Source organism: Sciurus vulgaris (genome assembly GCF_902686455.1).
Source record: "Sciurus vulgaris genome assembly, chromosome: 9".
Classification (NCBI taxonomy): domain Eukaryota; kingdom Metazoa; phylum Chordata; class Mammalia; order Rodentia; family Sciuridae; genus Sciurus; species Sciurus vulgaris.
In genome coordinates this window covers 83,761,566-83,776,412 of record NC_136469.1, presented here as the reverse complement: position 1 = coordinate 83,776,412, position 14,847 = coordinate 83,761,566, and the positions used below count along the sequence as shown (strand labels likewise).

The 14,847-nt window shown below is 35.3% G+C and overlaps 1 protein-coding gene across 13 annotated transcripts in view; it reads right to left on the bottom strand.

Annotated features, from left to right (window-relative positions):
• CCDC158 (coiled-coil domain containing 158) overlaps positions 1-14,847 on the bottom strand; it is a 101,812-nt gene that overhangs the window by 26,494 nt on the left and 60,471 nt on the right. For 12 of the 13 annotated variants that reach the window (XM_079152695.1, XM_079152698.1, XM_079152691.1 and 9 more), the window contains 4 exons: positions 7,334-7,482; positions 5,771-5,830; positions 4,081-4,140; positions 1,121-1,188 (listed from right to left, as the gene is read on the bottom strand). In XM_079152695.1, coding sequence (XP_079008821.1) covers positions 1,121-1,188; positions 4,081-4,140; positions 5,771-5,830; positions 7,334-7,482 — 337 coding nt within the window. The remainder of the gene's footprint in view (positions 1-1,120; positions 1,189-4,080; positions 4,141-5,770; positions 5,831-7,333; positions 7,483-14,847) is intronic. The other variant, XM_079152703.1, reaches the window with a different exon arrangement.

Below are 14,847 nucleotides of genomic sequence, written 5' to 3'. Positions count from 1 at the left end.
TTTCCACCAGGAGCTTGCTTTTATAAAGATTATTTTGTTTATAATATCTTAGAAATGAGAGTGCTGTCTGTCTCAATTCTCCTTTTTCTTTCATCTTATCTGTATTTGTTTGGCACCTATTTTGTGTCAGATAAGTTCTAGGTACCTGGGATTTATCAGGCAACCAAATGGTTAAAGACTGTGCAGGTTTTGTTTAATTTATGTAAATTTTGTTCAATTATGTAGCTTACTTAAATTTGTAAGTTGCACAGTATGCTATAAGGTAGTGTGTAATAATTTAAAAGGAAAAGATAAGGGAGATTGAAAGTGTGGGAAAAGGCTGTGTTTTTTTTTTTAAAAACGTGGTAAGGGTTAAGTGTCACTGAGAATGTAATGTCTGAGCAAAACTTTAAGGAAGGTGAGGGGGTTAACAATGGGGTGGGCAAAGCAGGTGCAAAAGTCCTAACAGGGGAGCACCTGACATGTTCAAGGAACAATTGGAGGGTAAACAAAGCAGAATGAATGAAGGAGGAAGCAGTAGGAGAGTTAATGGGGACTTAGAGATACTGTCATGACTTTGGCTTTTGCTCATGAAAATGGGGAGTCGCAGGGTTTTCAGCAGGTCCTATCTCTGTACTTGTTTAACAGTGGCCCACTTCACCTTTTGAATATAGCCCTCCATGGTTATTTTAAAAGAAATGTGTTTTTCTTTTCCTTTTCTCCCTCTCCCCTTCCTTAACCTGGAGGAAGAGAACAAGATTACATTTTACCCATCCTAGACCTAGTTATCTGGTTCTGAGCACACACCCATCACAGGGACCAAGTAATTCACACTTGGGAGATGGCACCAGAAGATCTAAGGAATGGCTATCTCTCAAATTAACAAGTGAATCACAACCTCCCCCAACTGGGGGTACACCTTGAATGTAGCCTTTGAAGAACTTCTTTCAAAGCCCTCTGTTCTCCCTGATGGGCAAAATCACAGCCTCTGGGACAGAGGTCCCCCCCCCCACCTTCCCCGCCGCCCCCCCCATTTCTTCTTTGCTAGCAAAGCAATAATTTTTCTTTTTCCTTTTTCTCAAAACTGTGTCCTTATTAAATTGTCATCAGGGACAAGGACCAAGCTTTCGGTATCACTCACCTGTGCATTGGAATGTGAAACAACTAGATGGATCTTCTAGGTCTCCTGCGTTCAACATGACTGGCTCTCTGGAAACATACAAACAGTAACAAAAGCATTCTGGTTCACACAGACCGCACTAAGACTTATGAATACCTGTTAACATAGGCAAATTTGTTGGCTTAAAATAAAATTCAAGGTGGCAATCATAACCCTAAACTGCAGACTAACATACCTTAAGAGGGAGATTTGAAGTTGCATTGTCATTTTGCATGAATATTTTTCAGGATGAAATAATATATAATTTTGGTCAGAAAATAAATGTTTGTGTAATAACTGCGACAAATCCAAATCATCTTTTCATGAATCCTAAGAAATGCAATCTTAACAACTCATTGAAAATAGAAGAAACCAAAGAGAGCAACAACAACAAAAATCTCTTAGCATTAGTGCTATCTGTTTACAAAAGCATAAGATTTAATAAAATCAATAAGTTAAACTACAAAGTTCTCTGTGCACTAGGTAGTATGAGAAGATCATAGCAGTTCTCGAGGTGGATCCTTTTTAGAGGGTTTATGAGGTCAAAGCTATTTTCATGAAGATGTTTTCTGCTTTTTAAATCTCATTCTTTGCAAATATCAGAGGAGTTTCCCCAGGGGCTGTGTTGATAGCCATAGCCGATAGATATCATAGCAAATCAGATCCAATTTTTTATTTTTTACTTATTTTATTTTTGTGATACTGAGTATTGAACCTAGAGGATTGCACATGCTAGGCAAGTGCTCTATCACTGAGCTACATCTTCAGTCTTTTTTATTTATTTTGAGACAGGGTCTTGCTAAATCACCCACGTTGGCCTTGAACTTGTAATCCTCCTGCCTCAACCTCCCAAGTAGCTTCAGTTGTCTTTCTTCTTATTATTATTTGTTCTTTTCAGTTATAGATAACACTAAAATGTATCTTGATGTATTATACATACATAGAGTACAATTTCCCATTCTTTTGGTTGTACATGATGTGGAATTACATTGGTTGTGTATTCATATATGAACATAGGAAAGTAATGTCCAATTCATTCTACTATCTTTCCTATTCCCATTCCCCCTCTCTTCCCTTCATTCTCCTTTGTCTAATGCAAAGTACTTCTATTCTTCCCTACCTCCCCCTCCCTTATTGTGAGTTAGCATCTGCATATCAGAGAGAACATTTGGCCTTTGTTTTTTTGGGATTGGCTTATTTCACTTAGCATGATAGTTTCCAGTTCCATCCATTTACTAGCAAATGCCATGATTTCATTTCCCTTTATGACTGTATTACAATTTTTTTTATCCATTCATCCGATGAAGGGTACCTATGTGTGTTTCACAGTTTAGCTGCTATAAACATTGATATGGTTGTGTCATTATAGTCTGCTGATTTTAAGTCCTTTGGGTATAGGCCAAGGAGCGGGATAACTGGGTCAAATGGTGGTTCCATTCCAGGTTTCCTAAGGAATCTCCATACTGCTTTCCAGAGTGGTTGCACCAATTGGTAGTCCCACTAGCAATGTATGAGTGAACCTTTTCCCCCACATCCTTGCCAACATTTATTGTTACCTGTATTCTTGATAATTGCCATTCTGAACAAAGAGCTATAGAACTCAATAATACAGTCAATTATTTAGACTTAATGGATATACATAGAGTATTCCATCCATCAATGACTGAATATACTTTCTTAGTAGCACACGGATCCTTCTCTAAAATAGGCCCTATCTTAGGTCACAAAGCAACTCTTAGCAAATACAAAAAAACAGAGATACTATCTTGTATTCTATCAGATCATAATGGAATGAAATCAGAAATAAGTGATAAAATAAAAAATAGAAGCTACTCTAACACCCAGAGACTAAATAAAATGCTATTGAATGACCAATGGCTAGCAGAAGAAATCAGGAATGAAATTAAAAAAAAAAAATTAGAGGTTAATGAAAATGGTGACACAACATATCCAGTTATCTTTTATTAAGCCAGACATTAAACTATGAAACAATACCTTCTTAGTGATTTTTTGAAGGATATATATTTTTTTTTCTTAAAATGTGGTATTCTGGTACCTTCATTGCTGAAGAAAGCAGCTTTTTCTAAGACATGGAGAACTATACAGCAGAGCTTTAGTTGTCTCAGGGAAAATAAGTACTCCACAGACTTCTTCCCAAATAGTTCAGTGTAGGACCCAAAGGTAGTAGGCGTCACAAGCATGTACTTAGGAGACAGCTAGACACAAGTTCAAATCTGGGTTCCACTGTCTATAAGTTATATGACCTCATCACATTGCTAAAGCAATCTTTCAGTCTTCATTTTTAACCTCCATATGGGAAAGTAATGCCTACCTCATAGAGTAGATGAGCTAGATTAAATAAGTCTGAAGCAACCAGAAAACAGAAAAAATAAAATACAGTATAGTTACTATTAATGGGTACTGTGTAGTGTTATATCCCCAAGAGAAAAGGAATTTCATATTTTTTAGCTTAATAGAAAGATACATTTAGAAAGGTTCAAGTTTACTGTATTGTGATCAAGTAACAGAGACTGTAATAAAATATTTATAATGCTGTCTTGAATCATTTCCTAAACAAATATTTACTAAATGGCTATTAGGTGGTAGGCATTATGCTTGATGCTGAAGATGCAGTGATGAATAAGCCTCAATTTAACTGAAATTTAAACAGTAGAAACCACTTTCAGACTCTTAAGACAAAAAGAGGGGGCTCACTTAGCTCTATTTCTTATGAGTGGTGAAAACAGAAAAGATAAAATAAGTTTTTGCCAGGTGGCTGGTCAATGAGTAGTCCTTGAAAATGGGTCTGTTTTGCTCACTGTAATTTTCTAAGGGCTTAGCATAGCACATGGCGCATTATAGGCAGTAATCTTTTGAATTAATTAATGAAGAACAGTAAAGGACACATTTTGAAAATTGGAGGCGGTAAGATAATTTTTTACCTGCTGAGTGTTTCACTGGACTTGCTCCCTTCGGTGGAGTCTCTTAATGAGTTGTTGCTTCTGTCAGTAAAAGAATAAGAGAAATTAAAGACTACACAATGCTACTTCCTTATCAATCTAGTAAAGGTTTGTGAGATAATTTATTATGTTTTGTTTTGTTTTGGCACTGGGGACTGAACCAAAAGTCTTGTGCATGCTTGGCATGCACTTTACCACTGAGCTACACCCCAGCCTGATTTAGTCTCATCTGGCGTGAAATGATACCATATGGTAGACAGGTTAACAGGTCACAGAGCTTTAATTATATGATAAAATAAAATGGTTCAACTAAATATTACTTTCAGACAGATGCAGATTCAAAGGAGTGATTCTGGGGCTCTGACTTTTCCAGGTAGAGAAAATTATATGGAGAAAAGCTTGAAGACTAAAAGATTTGAACCTCTGGAAATCAGGAGTAATCTGGTTTGATTAGAGCATAACATGGGAGCAAAAGCAGTCTGCTAATAAGTTAGGGGATTCCTCAGTGCAGACTGGGGGGATCATGTGCTTATTGTTACAGGCAATGGGTTATTGAGATTATCAAGCGATGAATAGTAAAATATTAATGTTTTTCCTTTTTGGCTAAAATGTGTTCTCAGAAGTTGTCTTTTTTTTGGTGTCTTACCTAAGGTTGTGGATTTCATTTTTTTAATGTTCTTTTTAATGAGTTCATTTAGAATTCAGCTATTCAACAACTGAGGATAGGAGGCTTGTTTTCAGTAAGGTTCTTATAAACCTGCATTGAGGTTGTTATAATTCCCTTCTGGACCACTCTTCTCTTCACATTTATATAAGTCATTGTAAACATGTATAGAATAATTCTTTTGGCATGGAATGCCTATAATAAATAGCTTCATATGGCTAAACACCAGTGCTGTGCTTTGGATGTTCAGTGTTCCTCAAGGCCAATGTGTTGAAGACTTGGTCCCCAGGATGGTAATATTGGAAGATGGTGGAGATTTAGGAGGTAGGACCTTATGGGAGGTCTTTAGGTCACTGGGGGCATGGGCCCAAAGGAGACTGAGGGAACCAGCTCCTTCCTCTTTTTTGCTTCCTGTCAATGAGGTAAGCAATTTGTTCCACCACCTGCTTCCCACCATTGTTATCAGGACCCCCAACAGAGTCCCAAAGCAATAGGTCTGTCAGATCCTAGACTGGAACTTCCAGAACTATGAAGTAAGTAGACCCTTTCTAAGTTAATGATCTCAGATTCTTTGTTGTTGTTTTGTCTTGGAGACTGAATCCATGGGCACTTTACCACTGAGCTACATCTCCAGTCCTTTTTATATTTGATTTGAAGACAGGATCTTACTAGGCTGCTAAGGCTGGCCTTGAACTTGTAATTTTCTCACCATGGCCTTCTGAGTTGCTGGGATTACATATCCAGGTATTTTGTTATAGTGATGGAAAGCTGACATAATGAGTGAAATTTAAAATAAGCAAAAATAAATGCCTATGAAGTTGGTTTCTAGAAAGTTCATTACATTGAAATCCTTTTTAAAGTCAATTTAACAATGAAATGAGTTTTCTTCACTGAAACCAATATGCCCATGAAGATCCAAGAAAACAATCCAAATAGACTTTGTAAGTTACCAGGCCACATATAAATCCAGGACAATTAATCAGATTCAGAATTTCAGATTCTTCTTACCTATGGCACATCTCTGACCTCAGGTTTGATTCAGTCATGCAATCTCTTACTCTATCATTTCTGTGCAGATACATATAATTTTCAGTTAATTAAATATAGGTAAATTTCCAGATCCTATGTCTTTTTAAAAATAATCAATTGCCCACATGATTCAATTTTTATGAGCTAAAAATGTGAATTTTAGGCCTCCAAACTAATTGAACAAAGGGCTACCTCTGGAATCCATGAAATCAAAAATTATTTCCTTCTATGGATTCTTAAGTTAGGCAGAATGTAGGCTGTAGTGACAAAGGTCACTATAATTTTTATAGGATTACAAAAAATTAACTTAAATTCTCTAAAGGCAGGGATCAAATATATCCATGTTTGATAGAGTCCAGTACAGCTCAAGTCTGTTACTAGCGTCTGGAGAGATGGAAGCCTGGTCAGGGAAGCCATGTTGATCCTGTGGATGATCAGTGCTGGGAGCCAGGGGTTCTAGCTTTTACTTCTGGATTTGTCTCTTAGTTTCATAAAAGGAGGTGAGTTAATCTACGTCTAAAGTCACTCATCTGTCAAATGAGTTAAATACTACTATTCTGGCTTAGAAGGCATATTATAGTTATGAGAAAAATGAAAGTGTTCTTCAAGTGAAACTATTCTTTAATGGAGTGGCAAAAAGAACATTTCTGACATTATATGATTCAGACAATGCAATATTATGCTAGATAACTGGACTGTTACAAATATTTTACTATTATTATCAATAATATTTATAATGAGATAAATCCAGCTAATATTGTGGCACCTTGGGTAAATATATACTAATAGAACATCTTAAGGAACTGGAGATTGTTTATGCAGATATTATTTCAGACAGTAGTATTTTTAGATATTTGCCATATAACCAGAAATAAATATTAGAAAAATGAAAAATATAAAAATATATATCATTTTAAAATGCTTTAAGATAAGCTAGGGTAAATGACGATGCAAAATAAAGTTAAAAAGTATTATTTGAAAAGAATATGAGAATCTCATTGATTTCGCAATTTAGACTGGTGAGCTGGCTAAACCCTTTTTGGCTCTGACTGTTTATTAATTTGGTATGTGTAACTGTCATGAATGCTGAGAGAACAAAGGCCTTTCCCTAATTTACACTGGGAGGGTTATGTAGTTCTTGGGCTTCTAGTTTTAGCTCCACCATTGGACCATGTGTTGCAAGCAACCTTTTGAAGCTTCTGCTGGTTGTTGTGATGGTCAAAAAAGAATATGGCTCTCAGATCTGCTGGGAATTATAAATTCCTATACAAGTGTAACTTTGAGTAACACCTTGTACTAGCTACTTTTTGAATTGAATGACTATATTATTTTCTCTTGATGTCAAACTTTTTTTTTTTTTTGCTTTTGCTTAACTTTCGCCTAACTCCTCCACTTTCATACTGCTTCCCCTGGTAATGTCGGACACTCTTGCAAGTTATTTAGACCTCAACGTTCCAGAGACTAACATGTGGACAACTTAATGGCAAGCCACTCATGAGAGGCGCTTCCTCTCTGAGGCGTGTGGTCTCACACAGCACGTACAAGGCTCCGAGAGATGGTGTTATCCCGCTCTCCTCAGGCTTGGTCAGAGGCACAGGAGGCTCCTCATTAATCACGCTTCTCAGTTCTTGGAGAAGCTGTTTCAGGTCCCTTGTTGGATCTTCTTTCAGTATATTAGGCTTCATGCAGTGCTGAATTAAAACAATGTACAAAACAAAAACATTTTTTCAGATGCAAATGTTAATTTTCATCAAAAAAGTAATAAAATTGTGGAAGAGCAGGAAGAGGAAAATAACAATAACTACACAGGTATAAAAACCTTACCACATTGGAATAAGCAGTAACAACCAATCAATAATTGACAGAGTATTATAACTTAATGTGTATATATATGTGTGTATGTGTGTGTGTATCAATTATATTTATACATACATATATGGGATCAAACTAAACACAGTTGTTTTTAAACTCTTTTAATTTTTAATTTTAACACTGTAGTATGAACATCCTTACCATGCCATTAAATATTTTCAATTACATCTGAGAAAAATAATTTTGTTACTTTGTTTAGAGCCAAACTAATTTTATAAAGCTATAGAACTTTAGAAGTAAACAACTCTTTAGAGATGAATTTATCTATTCCCATTTTACTAATGAAGAAAGAGGCATTCAATATTTTCAAATTGTTAGTTGACATTTGATAAAGATTGATGTATGTAGTGTTCTCCAATGGATATTTATAATATAATAACAAGTATAGGTTTTCCTAATAGGCACATCAAGAAGGGAAGTCACATAGCAGTCAGAAGTTGCTGCAGTGGACTCAGTGGGTCACTGAGCTATCCCCCTGAGGTATGTATCCCATTGTAGAGTTACATCTGCAATGCAGATTGCTGCTGAGGGTTGAACACTGCAAAAGTTTGGTTCTTTGGGCTTTCTCCTACTTCCCATCTCCGCTGATAAATCACGTACAATATCCAGCTGGAGATATCATGAGCTCCGTCTAACTCAAGTGTCATAGTGTGGTCTTTCCAGTATACCAATGGTCATCTCACCTGGAAATTGCCATGATGAGTCTAAAGTTTCATAAACTGTAGACTCCATTAAATTATTAAATTTGACTCCATTCACTTAAAACTTATAAAGATGTGAACCAGTTTCTTAATCATTAATGAGAACATTTCTTCCTAGGAGATGATCCTGGTTTACTAAACTCTGATTTTGTTCTTGTTCTAACCCTGAGATACATCATATCCACGGTGGAATAAAATCTCAAGAACTTGATAAAAAAAGCTTAATCCTACTTCAGTCTTTAGTCACTTTAGCTCTATCCTGGACTTTGTATCTTCTGTCCATTAGACAGATTATTTAATAAGCTCTGGCAATTATTAAAATGCATAAGCACTTGACATTTATTACAAATGATAAAATATAATAACCTATAAACATATAATTATGATTTTTTCCTCCCCTGCCTCTGTCTTCATGCTACCTAGGTTCTTTGAGAATGACTGGTACTTTGAGAGTGACACAAGGGTTTTTTATTTGTTTTGTGGTGCTGGGGATCAGACTCAGGGTCTTGCACATGTGAGGCAAGTTTTATGCCACTGAGCTATACCTGCAGTCACAAGACACAGGGTTTTAAAAAGCATTCAGTTCTACCATCCTCTTAGCAATTAATCATATCTAATCATATCTAATCCTATAATGTTATTTTATTGATGTCATCCTATTCCATATCTTTTAATTTCAAAATGTGGGTTGGTCTTCCAATTAAGATGTAAATTCCAGAGGAGTGAGTTTGATCATCACTGTCTTTTTAAACTCTATTACATATAACCTATACTTTTCTTAAGTTTAGAATCATAAAAATATCAAGTCTAGAGGGGGTCTGAAGATCACTTGGTTCTAGTCCAATTCTCCATCAGAGGTGATGATGAATTCTCATTATGGTATCTCAGCAATATACTTATCTGCCCTCGCTTGATCGCCAAAAAACAAGGGACGTGGAAAAACACCTTTAACATTTTGATGTGTTTGCCTCCCATTGTCTTGGATGTCTAAATTTATAGAACAAGCTGAAAGAACTATTTTAGGTTTGGTAGGTTTCAGTGAAGGAGGAGTAAGTTTCTTTTTCTATTTTCCTTACTCCTTTGATCTCTGGTAGCTGCTATTTTGGGTCCCTCTGAGGATGGGAGAAAAGGGGAGAGAGATATTGTGGGGAAATAAGGCCCAACCTGAGTGGCCCTGGTGTGATGTCTAGGGAGCAGGTTTCTGAGCCCTATTTATGCATGCTCCTACCCAGCCCTGAACTCTCAGCAGTGTTTATATTTGTGGTGGTCATGTTGGCCTATTATTAGGCGGTCCCCTTCAGTAGGATTCTTTTTAAGATGTCCCTTTTCTAGGGCCTGCCTAGGGCTCATGAGAAGTAGGTTTCTTAACTTTGCCCTCCTCTGGGGACAGTGTCACATAGCACCAAGAAGGGCAATACTCTTCACTTTGCCAGCTACAGAGAAGCTATTCGTTATAGACTTCTCTCAAGAAGTATGATAAACCAAACTCTACAGAACACTTGTCAGGCTCTGGAAAAGTGTCCCTGAAACTCCATAATTCCCTTGCAACAGGGGAGGAGTGAAACATAGCTCACAGAGAGGTACCCCCAAAACTCTTTTTATGGGTCTCTTCGACTTCTACCCTCTCTTCTCTCAAAATTTTGAACTGATGACAAGCCAAGAGTAGTAAAATAGGTATCACAGTCTTTTAGCTTGTGCTGCATAGGTAGTGTAGGTCCTTGATTTAGGATGTCTATGTCTTATTTCTGATGCTAGGACCTTTGGTAAAATGGAGATAAAAGTTATCTGTGAATGCATATACTTTGTCACCAGATATTTAGCCATTTCATAGATCATGAGCATTTTCCCACTGAATATTAGTTTAAAACACGACTGTTACCTGGCATAGTATCACATGCATGTAATCCTAGCAACTTGGGAGGCTAAGGCAAGAGGATCGTAAGTTTGCAGTCTACCTTAGCAACTTAGTGAGGCCATGTCTCAAGGTAAAAAATAAAAAGGCCTGGGGATATAGCTCAGTGGTAGAACACACCTGGGTTCAATTCCCCAGTATTGGAAGAAAAAAAAATCCATTAAAGCCAGCACTGATGTTTATAATTTTTTTAACCAGTGCTAAGCCCACAAATATGATAACCTAAATGAAATAGAACAGGTTCTTGAAAGTTAGTCTGCCAAAACTCACACAAGAAGAAACAGACAATTTAAATAGGTATATATCTATTAAAGTAATTGAATTAATAACCCTCCAAACAGAAGGTACCAGACTCAGGTGGGCTCGATGGTGATTCTACTAGACATTTAAGGAAGAAATTATACCAATTCTCCACTCTCTTTCAGGAAATAAATGTCAAAGGGATACTTCTTAATTCATTCTATGATTCCAGTATTAGTTTAATACAAAAGTCAAAGCTACTACAAGAAGACTATAGACCAGTATCTTCCAGGAATATAGATGTAAAAATTCATAAGAAAATGTTAACAGATTGAATTCAACAATGTATAAAAAAATTATATACCTTACCCTAATGGGATTTATTCCAGGTATGAAAGGCTGGGTTAACATTCAAAACTCAAAGAAGAAAATTAATCATACTACTACATACAGAAAAATAATCTGACAAAAAATCTTTTTAAAAAATTTAAGGTACGGGGGGCTGGGGAGATAGCTCAGTTGGTAGAGTGCTTGCCTTGCAAGCACAAGGCCCTGGGTTTGATCCCCGGTACCACCAAAAAAAAAAAAAAAAAAAAAAAAAATTTAAGGTACTACAATTGAACCCAGGGGTGCTTTCCAACTAAGCTATATCCCCAGCCCTTTATATTTTTTTTATTTTGAGACAAAGTCTAAGTTGCCTAGGCTGGTCTTGAAACTCGTGATCCTCCTGCTTTAGTCTCCTGAGTGGCTGGGATTACAGGTATGTGCCACCAAGCCTAACAATGTCTGACAAAATTTAACAGCCATCCATGATAGTAAAATCTCTCAGCAAACTAGAAATAGAAGGGGGATTTCCTCAATTTGATAAAGAAAATGTACAAAAGTCATATAGTAAACATGATATTTAATGATTAGAAACTAGGTGCTTTCTCATTCAGATCAGAAACAAGGCAAGAATATCTCTTCTCACTACCACTTCTAGTCAAGATTATACTAGAAGCTCTAGCTAATGCAATAAGACACACACACATACACATGCACAGAGGAAATAAAAAGCACACAAATTTGTAGAAGAAATGAAACTGTCTTTGTTCATAGCTGACATGACTGCCTATGTAGAAAATCCCAAAGAATCCACAATGACAACAAACAACAACAAACTCCTGGAATAACTAGGAGATTATAACAAGGTGGCAGACTATAAGTTTAATATAAAAAATTCAATTGCTTTCCTATATACCAGCAATAAACAATGGGAATTTGAAATTAAAAATATAATACCATTCATAATAGCCCCCAAATATAAAATACTTAGCAAAATGTAGAAAATACAGATAGGAAAACTATAAAATTATGATGTAAGAGATCAAAAGAGATAAATGGAGAGATATTCCATATCAATGGATAAGAATATACAATATTGTTATATCAGTTCTTCCCATTGTGATATATGAAATCAATGCAATCCAAAACCCAATAAGTTGTTTTGTGGATATAGGCAAAGTGATCCTAATGTTTATATGGAAAGACAAGACTCAGAATAGCCAATACAATATTGAACAAAGTCAGAGAACTGACACTATACAACTTGAAGACTTAACATAGGGGCTGGGAGTCAGCTCAGTAGCAGAGTACTTGCCTAGTCTGCTAGAGACCCTGGGTTCAATCCCCAGCACCACAAAAACCAAATCAAACCATAAAGTTACAGTAAACAAGATGGTATTGGTCAAAGAATAGACAAAAAGACCAATGAAAGAGAAGAGAGAGCTCAGAATAGACTCACAAATATATAGTCAATTAATCTTTGAAAAGGAGGCAAAGGCAATTTAGTAGAGACAGGACAGTATTTCAACAAATGGTTATGGAACAACTGAACATTCACATGCAAAAAATGAATCTATACACAGACATCTTTCACAAAAGGTAACTCAAAATGATCACAGTTCTAAGTATAAAAGGCAAAACTATGAAAAATCCCAGAAAATAACATAGGATAAAACACAGATGGAGTTTGTGATAAATTTTTTAGATATAACACCAAAAACATGATCTATGAAAGAAAACACTAATAAATTTTGTTCTGTGAAGGACAATGTCAAAAGGTTAAAAAAGCAAGCCACACACTAGGAAAAAAATCTTTTCAAAACACAGAACTGATATCCCAAATAGACAAAACAAACAAAACAAAATTATCTCATAAAACAAAACAATAAGGAAACAAATATCACAATTTTCAAAAAATGGGAAAAAGTTTTGAACAGAAATTTTACCATAAAATATAGATAGATGGCAAATCAGCATTTGAAAATTGGTCACATCAACATCATATATCATTAGAATTGCATGTTAAAATGACAAGCAACTAGTAAACTCCTATTAAAATGTCTGAAATGCAAAACGCTGACAACACCAAATGCTGATGAGGGTGTGGGGCAATAAGAATTTTCATTGCTGGTTTGCAAAACAGGACAGTCATTTTGAAAGTCAGCTTGGAAGTCCCTTACAAAATTAAATATGCTCTTACCCAAGTGAGCTGAAACCTTAAATCCACACAAAAACTTCACATGATTATCACATTTTTACTCATAAGCGTCAAAACTTGAAAACAACCAAGAAATACATACTATTCAATAATATTCAGTAATAAAATAAATGAGCTATTAAGCCATGAAAAGACCTTAAAAGTACATTACTATGTGAAGGAAGCCAATATACTATATGATTCAATTTACTATATGAAAAGCCTATGTGCTATATAACTATAAGACATTCTGGAAAAGACAAAATTATGGAGATAGTAAAAAGATCAACGGCTGCCAGTAGTTCAGGAAAAGGGATAAAGGGATGAGTAAGCAAAGCACAGGAGATTTTTAGGGTGGATGAAACAAATGCATGCTACTATAATGGTAGATACATATCTTTAGGCATTTGTGAAAATACATATAATTTATAAGACAAAGAATGAACCCTGATGTAACCATAGACTTTAGTTAATAATAATGTATCAATACTGGTTGTCAATTAAAGCAAATATATCACATCAATACAATGTTAATAGTAGGAAGAACTGGGGTGGGGTTGGGAAGGGAATCTATGGGAGCTCTCTATACTTTCCATTCAGTTTTTCTGTAAACTTAAAATTTGCCCTAAAAATAAAGTTAATTAATTTAAGAAAAGAAAAAAGAAATTATGGGCTTTGAAAGAAAAAAACAACCAGAAATAGTTACATCAATGTGTATGCTGATCAGTCAAGTATGATACCAAGAGTGCTCATCACACTGCACCCTCCCATTATCATTTAATCATTTTATATGTGAATCTGGTCATTCATTTTTCCTTAATATGTAGTTTTACAATTTGTTTACAAATAAATTTGAACATTGTTCATATCTATCAGTTATTTCACTTCTTCTTTGTGAATTTGTTGTCCTCATCTTTAGAACACTCTTGGTGTGTGTGCTATTTTCCTCTATTGATGTAGTTATTCACTTTTTAGCTACTGGACATGTTTTCTGGTTATAGTTTCCTTTTAATTTTTGTTTATGGTGGTTTGTGATTTAAGAATTTTTATTTAGTAAAAATTACCAATCTTTCCATTTAATGTTTATATATCTTGTAATCTGTTTTGTTCTTTTAAAAAATTTTTTTGTAGGTGTCAGGAATTGAACCCAGGGCACTTAACCACTAAGCAACTTCCTCAACCCTTTTTTATTTTTTATTTTGAGATAGGGTCTTGCTAAGTTGTTTAGGGCCTCTCTAAATTGCTGAGGCTGGCTTTGAACCTGTGATCCTCTTGCCACTGCTCCTGGCTTGTTCATTTACTTTTAATAATTTACTGTTTATTATATATGAAATTTGACTTGATTGATAATATAAGAAAAATATACTTTTAAAATTAGAAAATACCTGGGAAATAAATTTTACATATGATTTACATATGACTCTTGTTAGTTTAGTAAAGAACAAACCAAATATACATTCTTCCTGAAGTTAGAGTAGCCCAACAAAAGGGTCTTGTACCCCACACTCTAATCCTTTGAAGTTTAGGATATACTTCAGGTTGTTTCCAGGAAACATACTCTTGCAGGGCAAGACTACAGCCTTTTGGCTTCAGAAGAATATAAGCTTATATTGTTGTTGTTAGACTGAAAGTTTATTTTGTGATTTTATCAATTTCTATTATCTTTCAATAAATTTCTGTTATTTTTACTCTAAACTCATTTTATGTTAGATTTGCTTCCAAAATTACTACTAAATTTTATCTCTACTGTACTTCCTTCATCTCCAAATACTGTTCTAATGACTTTGAGTCCATTATAGGCACATTTATG